At 39.0% G+C, this 17,832-nt stretch overlaps 2 protein-coding genes, 1 long non-coding RNA gene and 1 pseudogene across 3 annotated transcripts; 2 read left to right on the top strand and 2 right to left on the bottom strand.

Moving 5' to 3' along the window:
• Nucleotides 1-214: 214 nt before the first annotated feature.
• Nucleotides 215-1,497, top strand: LOC125188987 (aspartic proteinase CDR1-like; annotated as a pseudogene).
• A 2,555-nt stretch (nt 1,498-4,052) lies between these two features.
• LOC125188983 (uncharacterized) lies at nt 4,053-5,516 on the bottom strand. Its single transcript, XM_048086125.2, has 3 exons — nt 4,656-5,516; nt 4,466-4,592; nt 4,053-4,267 (listed from the first exon to the last, which is right to left on the bottom strand). The coding sequence occupies exons 1-3, from the start codon at nt 5,514-5,516 to the stop codon at nt 4,053-4,055; spliced, it is 1,203 nt and encodes a 400-aa protein (XP_047942082.2).
• Nucleotides 5,517-6,293: 777 nt separating this feature from the next.
• On the bottom strand, nt 6,294-7,230 carry LOC148931781 (uncharacterized). The gene is made up of 2 exons (XR_016135014.1): nt 7,072-7,230; nt 6,294-6,532 (listed from the first exon to the last, which is right to left on the bottom strand). It is a non-coding gene; the product is annotated as an uncharacterized LOC148931781 (long non-coding RNA).
• A 3,767-nt stretch (nt 7,231-10,997) lies between these two features.
• Nucleotides 10,998-12,277, top strand: LOC125188951 (aspartic proteinase CDR1-like). The gene has a single exon (XM_048086077.2). It carries the CDS (start codon nt 10,998-11,000, stop codon nt 12,270-12,272), a length of 1,275 nt encoding a protein of 424 aa, XP_047942034.1. The 3' UTR covers nt 12,273-12,277.
• The last annotated feature ends 5,555 nt before the right edge of the window (nt 12,278-17,832 follow it).

Below are 17,832 nucleotides of genomic sequence, written 5' to 3'. Positions count from 1 at the left end.
GTAAACACATAATTCCATGTTAAAGACTAATCAAGTAACGCAATGTCCAATTCATTATTTGAACCTTAGATATAAATAACAGATCACACAAAAAAAGTTAAAAGTAGCAAAATAGGCATATCACAATTACTCAAAACACAATCTCTTCCCTCATTTCATCATATAAGTAGAACACTCATTCGATCTCCCTCTCCCATTATCATACTAAATCACAATGCCTTCAATCAACATCTTTTTCCTCATCTTTGCCCTCTTGTTCCTCCGACGCCCGACGTCCTCGTCCGCCTTCACCTTGAAGCTCGTCCACCGCGACTTCCCCGAATCCCCTCTATACCATCCGAACCTTACAACCGCGCAACGCTTCCTCAAACATGCCGAGATATCCCTTGCCCGCGCCTCCCTTTTCGAGAACCACGTCCACGCCGAGATCGCCTCCCGGCAAAGCTCGACCCCATCTTCACCGCGGACCTATACATCGGCACCCCCGCCATCAAGAGCACTCTTGTCTTCGACACCGGCAGTGGCGTCACATGGATGCAATGCAAGCCCTGCACCCGCTGCTTCAGGCAGAACAACCCTGTTTTCGAGCCGAAGAAGTCGAGCAGCTATAAGCCGATCAGCAAAAAACACCCCCTCGCCAAAGGCTTCGACTGCTCCTTCTTCGGCAGTGGCTGCAGCTACTCTATCAAATACTACAGTGGCCAGTTCTCAAAGGGTCCGGTCGCCACAGAGACATTCACATTCGACAGCACCTTGAAAAGGCCCGCATCTGTAGCAAACCTCGTATTCGGCTGCGGGACCTCCAACGGCGGGCCATACCCGCCGCAGGTCAGCGGGATACTCGGGATGGACAAGAAGCCGACGTCGCTGCCTCGTCAGCTCGGCTCATCGATCAAGTACCGATTCTCGTACTGCCTCTCCCCGACCGCGGCCTCATACGTCCGGTTTGGAGACGAGGCCGTGATCCGGGGGAGGAACGTGCAGAGGACGCCGTTCCTCGAGACGAAAAACAAGCGGAGCACCACTAGCTACGCCCTCCCGTTGATGGATCTCAGCATCAACGGGAGGAGGCTCGGGGCGAGATTCCCCGAGGGAATCTACATAGATTCCGGATCCTCGATGAGCCTGCTGGAGACGAGTGCATTTATAGCTGTGAAAAATTCTCTGATCAGTTATTTTGCGAGGTTTCGGGATGTGAAGAGGTATACAGGGCCGATTGCTTCGGACTTGTATGTGTGTTTTCAATATGCGGGAGCGCAGCCGAGTTTACCGGCGATGGGGTTTCATTTTAACGGGGCGGATATGGTTGTGCCACCGCAGAATTTGTTCTTCTTCACGCATGGGAATGTGTTCTGTTTGAAGGCGTTGGAGTCGAAGACTATTTCGATTTTGGGGGCATTTCAGCAGAGGAATTTCAGGTTTGTATTTGATTTGCAGCAGAAGATGCTGTCCTTTGCTCCTGAGGACTGTTCTAAAGACTTCCAACAGCTTGGCTGAGGATTAATGGTTCTTTGGTGTGTTTGTATGTATGCTGTTGGGCTGTTGGCTATCTGTGGAGATATAAATTATATTTGATATATTAATCATTAATGTTGAATTATCTATTTTACTAGTACTATAAAAATTAAAGAGAGACAAAATTATAATGAGATGTACATTATGAAATAAGTACTAGTAATAACTAAACATGGCGAATAAAGATGCTTCGTGCATGAATAACTATAGCACGGAGAGGTGGTGGTATTTTAAACAAAGATAATATTAAGATATAGTAATATGATATTAGCCATAATAGACTTTTATCTAAGATTAGAGTAACAAATTAATAATTATTGTATCATTTAATTAAACGTGTAATATTTTTTATTCCATGATAATACGTGATTAGAGTAATAAATTAGTTCGATGATAAAATGAAATACTCTCTCCGTCCCTCAAATTTTGTCACCATTTAACCCGGCGCAGGTTTCAAGAAATATAATAGAAAGTGGGTTGAAAAAGTTATTCGCATGTGGGTCCTACTTTTATATATTAGTTTTAAAATTAAATGGGAGTGAGAATGAGTTAGTTCGTGGGGTCCATTGGTAGTTATGTACGTGTGTATATATATATATTAACAAAGAAAATGATAATGATCCTAAGTTATTATAAATAAATAATAGTAGTAGCATCCTTTTCAAAATACAAACATGTTAGTATGTACGTGGTCTTTAGTTGATATTGCCACTATCTTATAGGACAGATGTCAAAATAATAAAATATATAGTATGCATGTTACGACTTATTTTAATTAGTAACTATAACTTACTTATTTTAATTAGTAACTATAAGTTATTAGTTTTTTTGACCGCCTTTGCATACTTATATATAAATACACGTATGGGAAGAAAAAAAAATAAAAGAAGAAGAAGAAGAAAGGAAAAGAGGAGAAGGATAATAGTTAGTAGACAAAGACGAGAGAAATATTAGAAGAAGAAACGAAATCAGAGTCGAAATCAGGAGCTCAATAAGTTTACCTATTATAATTAGGTGTTATAATCAGGTGTGTATAAATCACACTTTTAATTTTACATATTTTATATGATTGTTTGCTATGTGTTAAATTGGAGTGAATATTTGAATTATATTATGTGAGCCCCATAATTTTACCAAGTATTCCATTTTAGTTCGTCCCACATAATTTTACACATTTCAAATTAACCATAAATGGCAAAAAAAAAAAAAAACACTCCTCACACCCACCCCAACACCCACAATTAATCGGTCTGTCCGATTTCACTCTCACCTCTCCACATTCACTCCCACCCACCTATTCACATTCATTCCCACCCACCGACTCTGCCATTTCACCCCCACCCCCAATTTCGTCGAAAACCCTAGATCTTGAGAGATCCATATGCAATGGCTTACTCGGCCGACTCATCTCCTTGTTCTTTATTGTTAGATCTGGAAGATCTCGTCGTTCCAGATACGCCGGAACATCTTTGGCCATCTGACTCCGCCATCGGAGAATCTGTCGTCGTCGGAACCCTAACCGACACTGTTGTTCCCGAAACCCAATTTGATTCATCCATTCCCGAGTATGTTGACTGTGGTTGTGGTTGCCCCTATTACGGTCCACCACCACCAGCCACCCCCTCCGGCTTTCCACCAGCCTCCCCCATCGATCCAGCTCAAGCCACCCCCCACCGTGTGTATTCTGACGTTGAGAGGCAGATGCTTGCTATTCTTCTGCAAAGTTTTTAGATCTTATCTAAGTATGTTGTCTCTCAATTTTGATGTTTTCCGATTGGGTTTGAGGCTATGCTTGTTTGTTGGGTTGGAGGCTGGGTTGGAGGCTTTTTGCATTTGCCCCTATGATTGTTGTTGCTCATGTGTTGCTAATTGAGATGATGCTATTTGTGTTGCTGCTATTGATTTGTGCTTCTAATATTGAGCTTATGCTAATTCAGAAATGTTATTGATCTGTTCCATGTGATGCTTTGCTATGTGTTAGTAAGCCACCCCTCTTATTAGGTTAGGAGGCTTATGTGTGACTTAATTTGCTCCCTATGATGAGTTGCTAGTACTGATCTGTTATGCTTTGCTATGTGTCACTAAGCCACCCCTCTTGTTAGGTTTGGAGGCTTATGTGTGACTTGATCTGCTCCCTATGATGAGTTGCTTGATCTGTTACATGTGATGCTTTGCTATGTGTTAGTAAGCCACCCCTCTTGTTAGGTTAGGAGGCTTATTTTTGAGTTAATATAATCATGCTATCTGAGGAAAAATGCTCTTTACAAAACCATACAAAGTCATTACATAAGCCACCCCTATACAATGGTTAGGAGGCTGTGTTGTTAGTTAAGCAGCCTTATAAGCCACCCCATATACATGTATGGTTTGGAGGCTGCCCTATGATGACAATTTTCTGAGGGATTAGGACTTTAGAAGTCACCCCTACACTTGTAGGTCTGGAGGCCATACAAAAGATGACAAAAAACAGTTGGTAGCATAAACCACACCTAATCCTGAGGCTTACACACCCAACTGACAAAATATGCTTACTGAACTTAGAAGCCTACAGCTCTACTGATACCTGAGATGTCATATGATGTGCTGACATCATTATCAGGTTGTTGAAGGTATGCCACAGCAGGCTTGACAATCTCTTCCTCAACCTCCAAAGTGATTGGAAGTATCCCCAGCCTTGATAACCTTTCTTTTTTCATGTGTGGAGTTTTGTAGCCATTTCCCCCTTCCACCTTCAATATCTCAGTAAGACAACCTTGAAGAGTTAGGAAAACATTATTGAGTGTTTGTGCACTAAGTTCATCAAAAGAGCTTTGCACATTCCTCAGCAAATCATCCACTCCATTAGCCACTTTTTCATATTATATAGACTGGATGGATCTGAAAAAACCTAAATCCAACACAGTACAATCAGGGGAATTAGGTGGTTGGCAAATGATATGGAATTTGAAACCCTCTGTCTTTGCTACTGCTTGAAATTCTGCATCATTGTGGTTTATGTGTGTCCTGGCATTGTCTCGTTGAATGAATATCTCCTTGCTTATATTCTTTGGCCTTTTAGCCTTGATTGCTGGTATGATCTGCACATATATATGTGATGTGTTTTAGTGGAATGCAGAAAAATAGAAACAAAAACAGTGTACCTTTTGAACGAGGCATTCTCTCATGACTTCCTTGTTCACTGATTGAATGGGCTTTGTCTCTAAGGTGCCTCTTGGTCTGTTCTTGGAACCTCTCTTTGCTGGCTCTTTAGTAGTGAATGGAAAAATGCCTATTTTTCCATCAAATATGACTTCTCCATTTTCTGCAATGTATGGTCTACACACAGCACACATAAACATGACCTTCGTGATGAATCCTTTTGACTTACATGATCTATATGGCTCTTCTTCATCTGACAGCAGGTAGTATCTATCCGTAGTCTTAGTCATGAAAAAACACTTCTCATCAATGTGCACTATATTGTGCATTGTGTGATATTTGAGCATACCATTGAACACCACTGGTTGAACATGAGTGAGACCCCATTTCATTCTTGCTAATTTGTTTGGGGCAGTAAGTAGTGGCTTAACTGCATTTGTGTGTGGCCTGAGCCTACCATCTTTCACCATCCTGCCTACGGTAGTCTTGCTTAACTCAAGCTTCACAGCCATCTTACGGATGGTACCTCTTTCAAGGATTGAAAGAGATCTTACCTTGTTAGTATCAAGCTGAATTTCATCTTTGTGCTTGAAGCCTTTAACACGGTCTCTTATGTTGACAGGTAGTCCACCCTGGATCTGTTTTTTGGCCTCTAACCAGATCGTATAGACTGTCTTCCGGGTCACTCCAAACTCCTTTGCTGCCTTCTGAAAACCTCCATATGGCACATTACCTAAATGGCTCGACTGTAGCAGACTTTGAGCTATCAAATTTTTGGTGGTCACTGGTATGACGTGTGACTCTCTGTTTCTGGCTCTGTTTCCGGCGATATCTCCGGCGATGTCTCCGACAGTAGGCTCCATAGCCCAGTGATGAAAATTTTCTGAGGGCAAATGTTTAAAAACTCTCCTTTAGTTGTGTTGGTAGTCCTTTTATAGATGGTGGTAGTTGGAGTTTCCCTCCTAATTTGTGTGTAAAGATGTTGTACTCCCTCCTAGAATTTGTTTTAAGTTTAATGGGATTTGGGATTTCCCTCCAAAAAGCTGCAATTTGTAATGTAATGGAAGTTTTATGAAAATATGCAGCAGCCTATTTATTCAAATTTGATGTTTTATGAGATTATACTGCAACATTTCGGCAGAATATGTTTCTAATTTTGGGCAACAGATTTGTGCGTGGTAGGGATGATTAAAACATTAACTAGAATAAAAAATGGAAGAAAAAAAATTTAATTATACTCCAGCAGCCACAAAATCAATATTTCAACAAAAAGTTAAAAAAAAATCAAAATGAGACACCCCTTTTCACTACATATCTTCATTTAAATCAAAGTCAAACAACATTTCTTAAAACCCGTGCCGGGTCAAAGTGAGTAAAATTATAGGGGACGGAGGGAGTATTTGATATTGATGGTTTAAATGATGTGGGTATGTGATTTGTGCAATGGATATATTTATCTATAGTATTGGAGTTATTGATGGAATATATGGATATGTAATTGGTGCAATGGATATGTTTGATGTATGGCATTGGAATCATTCGAATCATGGGATTAAAGAGGATATGTGACTGTCTTTGTCACACCCCAACCCTATCTGACGTAACTACTTATAGTAAATAAATTCAAAATTTAAAATAAATAATCCACTCGTCATGTAAATAAAACAAACATATTATATCATTTCAAAAACAAACATCTTATCAAATACATATTTTAAAACATTATGAAAAGCAGTGGGACCCTCTGACCACTCTATATACTATAAATTTATCTACAAGCAAAAATGATGAAGAGGAGAAGGTTGCCAAAATGCGTCAGCCGCTGACCCTTATAATAACTGTAACTCACATCAACCCACGAATCATTGATATCTTATTCCTGAAAAATATTAGTGGTTTATATGAGCCACAACTCAGTGCATATAAACCTTACCTTTAATTTCACATCCCAGATATCAATATATTCTTTAACAAATATATAAAACAATAATCAGCAAATATTAAAATTAATTTCATATACGTATGCATATGCCACTCTGTTCAGTTTATTATTCTGTGACAAATCAAGCCTGGTATCTGCCCGGGATTCCTCTATGACCCGAAGGTCCCTCTGTAATTGGACTCATAGGTCCCTCTGTATTTGACCCGAAGATCCCTCTGTAATTGGACTCATAGGTCCCTCTATGACCCGAAGGTCTCTCTATGTTTTTTTTTTCAGATCCAGGGCAAGACCGTCACACATCCTCTTTAATCACATGATTCATGTACTTTCAAAACCACATCATATTCCACCATCAATATCAAATAACATATAACCATTTCAGGCTCACATCATATAACTAAAATATTTATTCCAATTTAACACATGACAATCAACCACATAAAATATGTAAAATTAAAAGTGTGATTTATACACACCTGATTACGGTAGAAAATCTAACCAAGTTCTGAATCTGCCTCCTAATCATTTCTCGATCCTTGAATCTAAATAGTGCAATTCTATTTGATTTTAGTGCATAACTATATAAAATTTTGTTTTTCAATCTACGTCTCCCTCTCTAATTTTCTTCTGTTTTCTTTTTCTTTTTCTTTTTTCCCTCCCTCAAGCTCACTGCCTCTACGCATATATATAAGCATGCAAGGCGGTTATTGAAAAACAATAACTTAAAGCTACTTATATTAATTATAAATATTAAAGCAACATGCATGCTATATATTATACTTTTGTTACACTTGTCCAACAAGATTAGTGGCACTACTAACTACTACCACGTACATACTAACACATTTATATTTTTCAAACTATGCTACTTTTATTATTTATTTATATTAGTTTAGGATCAATGTCATTTTCTATTTAATATACATAAATATGTACGTACATAAATACTAGTACTACATAGTACACATGCACACACATTTACATAACTAATATATATATATGTACTAATTTATACTATAATACAATATATATATATATATACATTCATTTAATGATTTCCGTAAATCAGAACTATCTATATATTCGATTATAGTGAGTCGATCATAACCATAAATACATTCTCTATGACACACTCATATCTCTGTAGTATAAATGACAATAAAATATGTCATGACAATATAATATGATAATATGCAAAATATCGTAGGTTTCGGGTTAGGGATGTCACAGTCTTGCTCTGGATCTGATATACAATGACAATGGACCTACGGGTAATATACAATGATAATGGACCTACGGGTCATATACAATGATAATGGACCTACGGGTCAAAGAAAATATGCAAAGAGGGACATTCGTGGAAAGGTCAAAATGCAAAGAGGAGCCTTCATGGAAAGGTCAAAATGCAAAGAGGGGCCTTCGTGGAAAGGTCAAATCAAAGAGGGGCCTTCGTGGAAAGGTCAAATAATTAAAAGGGACCTGCAGGTCGTATACAATAGAAATCTCGGGCAGATACCAAGCTTGATTAGTAACATAATATTAAAAAGGATCATAAAGGCATATGCATATGGATGTGAAATTGTTTATGATATTTGTTGTTTCTAGTTAAATATATATATATATATATATATAGAGTTGTGATCAATGTCGAACCAATTTTAAAAACCGAACTAGAGACCAAATCTGGGCCATTAGATCTAGTTTTTTTGATGAGATGTGCTGCTGTGAAAAATTTTTCTGCTTCATTACTAGCCCATTTTACTTCATTGTATAGGTTTATTACTTCATTCTGTACATAATACCTTGAAACTACAACATGTTTTTATTTGCTTCCAGTAGATTTTGAAATGATTCAACATATGCTTCATTCAAATTCATTGACGTGGGTTTTTGCTTGATTAACATTTAAATATGCAATTTATTCAAGTTTATTACTTCATTCAGAAACGTTATTACTTCATTGGATAAGATTTTTACTTCATTCTAGTAGGACTTCAAATGCTTCTACACATACTTCATTCCAATAATTTATTATATTATTCTATGTGTTTATTAAACCATATTATCGTCATGGCGGTGGTGATAGATATTGTAGAGAGAAAGAACGGCACGCGACGGCGAAACCACATTTACGTACTGGAATGAAGTAAAAACCTACTAGAATGAAGTAATATATTCTGGACGAAGTTAAATCTTCGTAACATGTTAGTATGACTTATTTACCTTCAGATGAATTAAAATAGGCTCGTGATGAAGGCGAAAATAATTTATAAATTTCTGTATCTTATCCATAAAAAACTAGATCTAAAAGCCCTAATTTGGTAGGGTTCGGTGGTTCGGTCTTTAAGAGTGGATTTGTGGATAAAGAGACTCTCTCTCTCTCTATATATATATTATAGTTAAAGAATATGCTTGACATTTCTGTGACGTGAAATTAAAGGTGAAATTTGTATACACTGAGTTGTGGCTCATATAAACCACTAATATTTTTCAGGCAAAGATATCGGTGATGTTTTGGTTGATATGAGTTTTAGAAACTCCACGTGTCATTTTGCACATACACCAATGTGTAACATATAGAGTGGTGAGAGAGTCTCAATACTGTTCAAAATCTTTTGAAATATGTAACAGATAAATGTTGATTTCTAAGCTTATCTTATATTGGTGTTTTATGAATTTTACATATAGGTTATTTGCTAAAAAAATTCATATTTATATATTATAAGAATATACGACAAAAGGGTTGGTTGGGGTGTGAAAGCTTAGGCTGATACCATTACATAAATATAAGAATATACGACAACAAGGTTGGTCGGGGTATGACATTGTTACCACTAACTAGAATTAGGGGATATAAGAAATTTTTCCTGTACAAATATTGACAAAACTTTAATCACGTATGAAGTACCAGAACTTATTAGGAAATTGCTTAAGAAGTTGCTGACAGAAATGTGACATAATTCATATTTAAGCAAATTTAGGAATTGTCAAAAATGCCCTTCAAGCTATTTGGGCATTTTCGTCCGAAATGTGGCTAAAAAAACTCATTCGTGATTATGTCTAACTTTAGGGTCTTCCGACGCTATTTTTTTGTTAGGAATCTGTGGTGTCACAACCCAAAAAGTTAAGGGCTTTTGAGATAATTCACTTTATAAGATTAAATAAAATTAAAACATATTCCCTCTATTCAAAACAAAGCGAACACTACAACAAATATATTATATAAGGACGCAAAATTAAGGAAGCCGTTCGATTTTTTCTAAAATAATCAAAAGTAAGGATGAAAAAAAAGCGGAATTAAACTAAGCTCGAACTTAGGGACATTTTATTTGTGATTTGTTAAATAAGGAAAAATTAAAATTACAAATCTTTGCCTCTCTATCTCTCTCTCATCTACATTGTTTCACCGGTCTCATCGGAGAATTTCCAGTTGAAAAAATCTAATCAATTCACCGAGGTTTGATTTCTTCACTCATTGTTTCTCCATGTTGATTGAGTTTTGAGGTCTAGGGATTCACAATTTAGGATATTTATATTACAATCAGAGATTGAAATTGCGTCATTGCTTGTTCGCTATTTGGATTCTTCCTTTAGATTTTAATCAAGAACATGTCTGCTAGTCGAAGAGTATTGAATTTTAAAAACTAAGTGGAAATACTTGAATTGTCTTCTCTATAGGTCTGGATTGATAAACATAGATTAAGAAGCTTATCTGGAATTCAAGCTCAATTTGTAATCAATCCGAAACATTTATTTTCAAATTAGAAATAGTGATGTTTCCTTTTTTCAGAAATGTGTAGCTTGGAACGAGACATTCTAATTTCTTGATATTTATTACTAACAAATACTTCATCCGTTCGCTATTAGAAGTGTCATTTTTTGGCAGTACGGTTGTTAAGAAATATTAAGAAAAGTGAATATTAAAAAATTAGTGGAATATAGGTTCCACTTGTATATATTAATTTTAAATTAAATATGAGTGAGAGTTAGTGGAATGTAGGACTTTATTATCTGTTACGGCGAGACTCTTATTTAAAGACAGAATAAAATGGAAAAATGAGACTCCTACTTGCAAATCGAGGAGTAGTATCCTGATCATTCTGTGAATTCAATGTGGTTCCTCATTTATGTACTTATTATAATTGTCTATATTATGTTCCTTGTCGTTTGATTATATATTAGCATCCAAGTGTAAAGACATAATTCCATGTTAAGACTATACACATAACGCAATGTCCAATTTCTCATTTGAACCTAAGAATTAAATAACAGATCACACACAAAAAAGTTAAAAGTAGCAAAATAGGCATATCACAGTTACTCAAAACACAATCTCTTCCCACACCTCTCCATATAAATAGAACACTCATTCTTCCCTCTCCCATCATCATACTAAATCACTATGCCTTCAATCAACATCTTCTTCCTCATCTTCACCCTCTTCTTCCTCCGACGCCCGACGTCCTCGTCGGCCTTCACCCTGAAGCTCGTCCACCGCGACTTCCCGGAATCCCCTCTATACCAACCGAACCTCACAACCGCGCAACGCTTCCTCAAACACGCCGAGATCTCCCTCGCCCGCGCCTCCCTTTTCGAGAACCACGTCCACGCCGAGATCCGCCTCCCGGCAAAGCTCGACCCCATCTTCACCGCGGACCTATACATCGGCACCCCCGCTGTTAAAAGCACCCTCGTCTTCGACACCGGAAGCGGCGTCACGTGGATGCAATGCAAGCCCTGCACCCGCTGCTTCAGGCAGAACAACCCTGTTTTCGAGCCGAAGAAGTCAAGCACCTATAAGCCAATCAGTAAAAGCCACCCTCTTTCCAAAAGCTTCGACTGTTCTTTCTTCGGCAGCGGCTGCAGCTACTCCATCAACTACTACAGCGGCCAGTTCTCAAAAGGCCCGGTCGCCACTGAAACATTCACGTTTGACTCAAGTCTGAAACGTCCCGCATCCGTCGCGAACCTCGTCTTCGGCTGCGGGACATCTAACGGCGGGCCATACCCGCTGCGGGTCAACGGGATACTCGGGATGGACAAGAAACCGACGTCGTTACCCCGACAGCTCGGCGCGTCGATCAAGTACCGATTCTCCTACTGCCTCTCCCCGACCGCGGTCTCGTACGTCCGGTTCGGAGACGAGGCCGTGATCCGGACGACGAATTGGGGGAGGATGCCGATCATCGAGACGGCAAATAAACGGAGTGCCAGTAACTACGCCCTCCCGTTGATCGATATGAGCATCAACGGGAGGAGGCTCGGGGCGAGATTCCCCGAGGGAATCTACATAGATTCCGGATCCTCGATGAGCTTGCTGGAGACGAGTGTGTTTATCGTTGTGAAAAACTCTCTGATTAGTTATTTTGCGAGGTTTCGGGATGTGAAGAGGTATACAGGGCCGATGCTTTCGGACTTGTATGTATGTTTTCAATATGCGGGAGCGCAGCCGAGTTTACCGGCGATGGGGTTTCATTTTAACGGGGCGGATATGGTTGTGCCACCGCAGAATTTGTTCTTCTTCGCGCATGGGAATGTGTTCTGTTTGAAGGCGTTGGAGTCGAAGACTATATCGATTTTGGGGGCTTTTCAACAGAGGAATTTCAGGTTTGTATTTGATTTGCAGCAGAAGATGCTGTCATTTGCTCCTGAGGACTGTTCTAAAGACTTCCAATAGCTTGGCTGAGGATTAATGGTTCTTTGTTGTTGTGTTTGAATGTATGGTGTTGGCTATCTATGAAGATATAAATAAGATTTGAAATAATAATGTTGAATTATCCATTTTACTAGTATTATAAAAATTAAATATAGACAAATTATAGGGAACTAGAAAGTGAAGAACACAAAAGAAAGAAATATTCGTAGTCTAAGTGTATATTAGAAGATGACTCCAAATTGACTTGTTTATTCACTAATATGAGGTGCTATTTATAAGCCCTCTAAGCATGAAGATTACAACGGCAAACTGAAATGAGCTAAAAATCAGCAATAACATAATACAGCTAATGACTAGGAACACTAAACAACTAACTAAGAATGAGTCAAACTAAAGCTGAAACCAATAAAGACTAAGTCACCGTACTTTCAATTAGGAGTCAGCAGTCTTCATTCAACACTCCCCCTTGATTCATAATTGCACACTCCAAGCAGATTTCTGAACATGACGTGCTTCTCCAAAGACAACGACTTGGTGAAAATATCAGCCAAGTTCTCAAGGCTGCTGCAAAACTTCAAAGAGATGACCCATTCATTAATCAAATCTCTTATGAATTGAACTTAATATCGATGTGCTTCGTTCTTCCGTGCATAACTGGACTCTTTGCAATCGCAATAGCCGATCGATTATCACAGAAAATCCCAGTAGCCTCCATTTGCTCCTGCTCGAAATCAGCCAATAACCTTCTCAACCAAGCTGCTTGACATGCCGAAGAAGTAGCAGACACATATTCTGCCTCTGCAATCGAAAGCGTTGTTACTCCTTGCTTCTTCGAACTCTATGTTACAGCTCCTGACCCGAGATTGAACACAAAGCCTGAAGTACTTCGCCTATCGTCCACCGAACCTGCCCAATCACTGTCCGTGAACCCAACCAACTCAAAATCAGCAACATTTGTGTACCAAATACCAAAATTTTGAGTTCCAGCTATGTAGCGAAGCATCATTTTTGCAGCTCCAAAATGTTGACGTATTGGATTGTGCATAAATCTGGAAACCATACCAACGGCGAAGGCAATATCGGGTCTCGTATGTGTTAAATAAATCAAACCTCCAACTAGACTCCGAAAGCTTACTGCATCAGCTTCCTCTGTACCATCTTTGAGCTGCAACTTTTCATTGATATTCATGGGAGTAACTGCAGCTCTGCAATTAATCATGTTGAAGCGTTTGAGAAGATCCTCGGCATACTTTTTCTGGGAGACAAACACTCCATCTTCTCCTTGCTTAATTTCCAATCCAAGAAAATAATTAAACAAACCCAAATCTGTCATCTCAAACATATTCGTCATACTCTCTTTGAACTCAGTAACAAGAGAGTTAGAAGATCACATATATATTATATCATCAACATATACACAAACAAGGAGCAAACTACCGTTACTTTCCTTCTTTGCATATAATGTAGGCTCATTGACACTTCTTTCAAATCCACTTTGCTGGAAAAATGAATCCAACTTGATGTACCACGCACGTGGAGCCTGCTTCAAGCCTTATAAAGCTTTCTTAAACCTATAGACCTTATCCTCCATGCCTTCAACAATGAATCCTTCCGGCTGCACGACATAGACTTCCTCCTCCAAGTCTCCGTTCAGAAACGCAGACTTGACATCAAGTTGATAGATAGGCCACTTAAGATGAGCAACCAACGCCAAAAACATTCTCACGGTTTCAAAGCGAGCAACTGGAGAGAACATTTCCTCATAGTCGATGCCCTGCTGCTGCGCATAGCCCTTGACAACCAAACGAGCCTTGTGTTTCTGCACACTCCCATCTGCATTATACTTTGTCTTGAACACCCACTTCAAGTCAATTGCACTCTTATTTTCCGGCAAGTCTTCCAGCATCCAAGTTCCGTTCTTTTCAATTGCTCCAATCGCCTCATTCATTGCATTCTGCCACTTCTCTTCTCCAGCAGCATCATGGAACCGATTTGGATCCGCAACCATAAGAGCAAAAGTACATCTCTCATAAAGTTCAGTTAGAGACCTATAGCCTCGTGGAGGTAGTGTTTCGAGAGATGAACAACTACTTGATGAAGGTGGTGTATTTAAGTTTGGAGGATTTATAGGGCTGGTATGAGGCGTATTTGGAGTAGTGTTTGGAGTAATATTTGGTGAGTTTATGGGACTGTTTTGTGGTGAATTTGGAGGGCTGATGTGCGGCGAATTCACACCAGAATCTGCATCACTCGAGTTCAGCGGGAAGAGCATATATGAATCATCTTGCTTGCTCTCCCAATCCCAGCCAGCATCTTCATGAAAAATAACGTCTCTGCTGATAATAACTTTGCCACTAAGAGGTATATATAGCTTGTATGCTTTAGATTGAGAAGAGTACCCAATGAAGATACAATTTTCAGATTTCTCGTCAAGCTTTCGACGATGTTGAGAGCTCACCAAAGCATAAGCTACGCATCCAAAAACCTTTAGATGGCTCACCGTCGGCTTCGTACCTCCCCAAGCTTCGTATGGAGTGCGATTTTGAACAGCTTTTGTAGGATATAAATTCAGTAAGAATACGGCATACGGCAGTAGCATCAGCTTCTTCCCACAAAGAGTTTGGGTGATGCTTCGCCTTCAATATGCTTCTCGCCATCTCTACAACGGTGTGATTTTTCCTCTCCGCCACACCATTCTGCTCCAGCGTATATGGTGCCGTCAATTCTCTGCGTATTCCATTAGTCTCGCAAAAATGATTAAATTCATTAGAGCAAAACTCACCACCCCTATCTGTACGAAGAACCTTGATGCTTTTCTCACTTTGTTTCTCCACCATCGCCTTGAAATTCTTGAAGTTCTCAAAGGCTTCGGATTTATTTTTCATAAAATAAACCCAACTCATACGACTATAATCATCAGTAATTAGAAAGAAATACCGACTTCCACCAATTGACTCTGTATTTATAGGCCCGCACAAATCAGCATGAATGAGCTCAAGACAATTAGAAGCTCTCCACGATACACCACTAGGAAAGGATTTCCTCGTCTGTTTCCCATAGATACATCCTTCACATAAATAAAAATCATCAATTTTAGGCAGCCCATGAACCATACCTTTCTCCCGTAGAAGCTTTAATCCATTTGTGTTGAGATGCCCATATCGTAAATGCCACAGGCTCGACGCCTCTTGCGTGCCAGAAACAAGAGCGTATTTCTCCACATTTGACATTCGCAGCGGAAACATTCTATTCTCCAACATGCAAACCTTTGCAATAATTTGACCAGATTTCTTTTCTTTGATGACACAGAAACGATCATCAAACACCACCATATATCCTGTAGATATCAATTGCCCAACACTCAATAAATTATTTGCCAAGTGTGGAATAAAATAGACATCATAAATGAGTTTGGTATTACCATGACCATCCTTTACTGCAACAGTATCTTTCCCCTCAACTTGAATGGACTTGTCATCACCTAGCCTGACTTGAATCTTGCGAGATTCATCGAGCTCTTTGAACATCTCCTTGTTGGAACACATGTGATTTGAGCAACCACTATCCACGAACCACACATCATTCGGCACATCCACGACGTCTGCAACCGCCATGAATAACTTGTTATCATTCGCCTCTTCTTGGACGTAATTTGCTTGTCTTCGATCAACAATCTGCTTTCACGTGCCCATATTTGCCGCAATTATGGCACTGAATATGGCTCTTGTCGCCTTGTTGTCCACTAAAATATTGTTTTGCGTCAGATCGACTGCACGACCTCGACCTTGGCCACGCCCGCGACCACGGAAATCTCCTCTGCCTCGTCCTCTTGCTGTAGAGAACTCCTTCTGATTGGAGAATTCACCTTTCACTTGAAAAGCTTTTTCATCAGACTTTTCAAACGATCGGTTAATCCTCGACTAATGAGGTTGAAGAGATCCCATCAGTTCTTGAAATGAAAAAACTGATAGGTCCTTTGATTCTTCGATTGCAGCTACAGCATGATCAAACTTTGGAGTCAAGCTTCTTAGCACCTTGTAACCGATGGTCTGGTCCGTGATCTTATCTCCGCAAGATCGCATTTGACTGACTGTTTCCCTTGCCCTCGACAAAAAATCAGCAACAGATTCTCCATTCTTCATGATCAGTGTTTCATAGTCACGTCGAAGTGATTGCAATCTCACGACGATGACTTTTGAATCTCCCTTGAATTCTTTCTGCAAGGTTGACCAAGCTTGCTTCGAGGTGGTCGTCCTTGCAATTCTGGAGAAGACGCTATCATGCACGGCTTGCTGGATGATCGCCAACGCCTTCGAGTCTTTCTTCTTGTTCTCCCGCAATCTGTTCGCCTCGTCAGGATCTGCATATCCTTGCTCCACGAAGTCCCATAGATCTTGAGACTTCAGTAGAGTCTGCATCCGGATACTCCAGTATTCATAGACTTCTCCTTTGAAGACTGGAATGAGTGGTTGTGTAGCACTCATCGAACTCCCGTTGCTGGCCATCATAACAGGACCCGGCTCTAGATACCACAAATGTTGGAACTTGAAAGTGAAGAACACAAAAGAAAGAAATATTCATAGTCTAAAAGTGTATATCAGAAGATGACTCCAAATTGACTTGTTTATTCCACTAATATGAGGTGCTATTTATAAGCCCTCTAAGCATGAAGATTACAACGGCAAACTGAAATGAGCTAAAAATCAGCAATAACAGAATATAGCTAATGACTAGGAACACTAAACAACCAACTAAGAATGAGTCAAACTAAAGCTGAAATCAACAAAGACTAAGTCACGATACTTTCAATTATGAGTCAACAGTCTTTATTCAACAATAACAAAATCATGGCCAAAAAAGATGCTGCTTGCATGAATAACTATAACATGGAAAGGTGGTGTTCACTATTTTAAACCAGATAGATAATACTAAGATATAACATGAGATTAGCTATAATAGACTTTTATTTAAAATTAAATTAGTCGTAATAATGGGCTAAGATGGATTATCATGAGACACATGCACTAAAAAAATGCAAATTAGTGACAGAATTAGTTTCAGCAGCGGAAATTTCAAGAATTAGTGACGGATAAGTGACTCTTAAGCGTCAATCACTAATTAGTGATAGGATAGTCCGTCAATGATCCGAATTTACCATAGCAGCCGCCTTTGATTTCCGTAATTGTAAATTTAGTGACGGATTTTTTTACTGACAAGCTTTGTATTGACGGATCCGTCAATACTTAATCTGACACTAAATCTGTTAAGTGCCTAAATTTCTGATTAGTGACAGAATTATCCGTCACTAAATTGCGAGTTTTTTTGTAATGACATTTTGTACTCCATCTTGTAAATATGCCGAGATATATTGTCATTGGTTAAATTATTGAGGGAATGAGTAACCGAACAAGAGACTATTAATCAGTACTTCTAGTCATGACCAATAGTGAGAAAACATCAGATCTGAAAAGATAAATACTTATTAATTTACTAAATACTTTCATTGGCATCACATTTATATTTATCTCCACAATTTAATGACATCTCATCATCACCCCCAATTTAATGATACATCCTCTTA

This window comes from Salvia hispanica, chromosome 2 (assembly GCF_029641045.1).
Source record: "Salvia hispanica isolate PSC_SH4W2 chromosome 2, Shi_PSC_v1, whole genome shotgun sequence".
Taxonomy (NCBI): Eukaryota; Viridiplantae; Streptophyta; class Magnoliopsida; order Lamiales; family Lamiaceae; genus Salvia; species Salvia hispanica.
The sequence above is the reverse complement of the archived record's forward strand: the minus strand, read 5'-3'. Positions and strand labels throughout refer to the sequence as shown.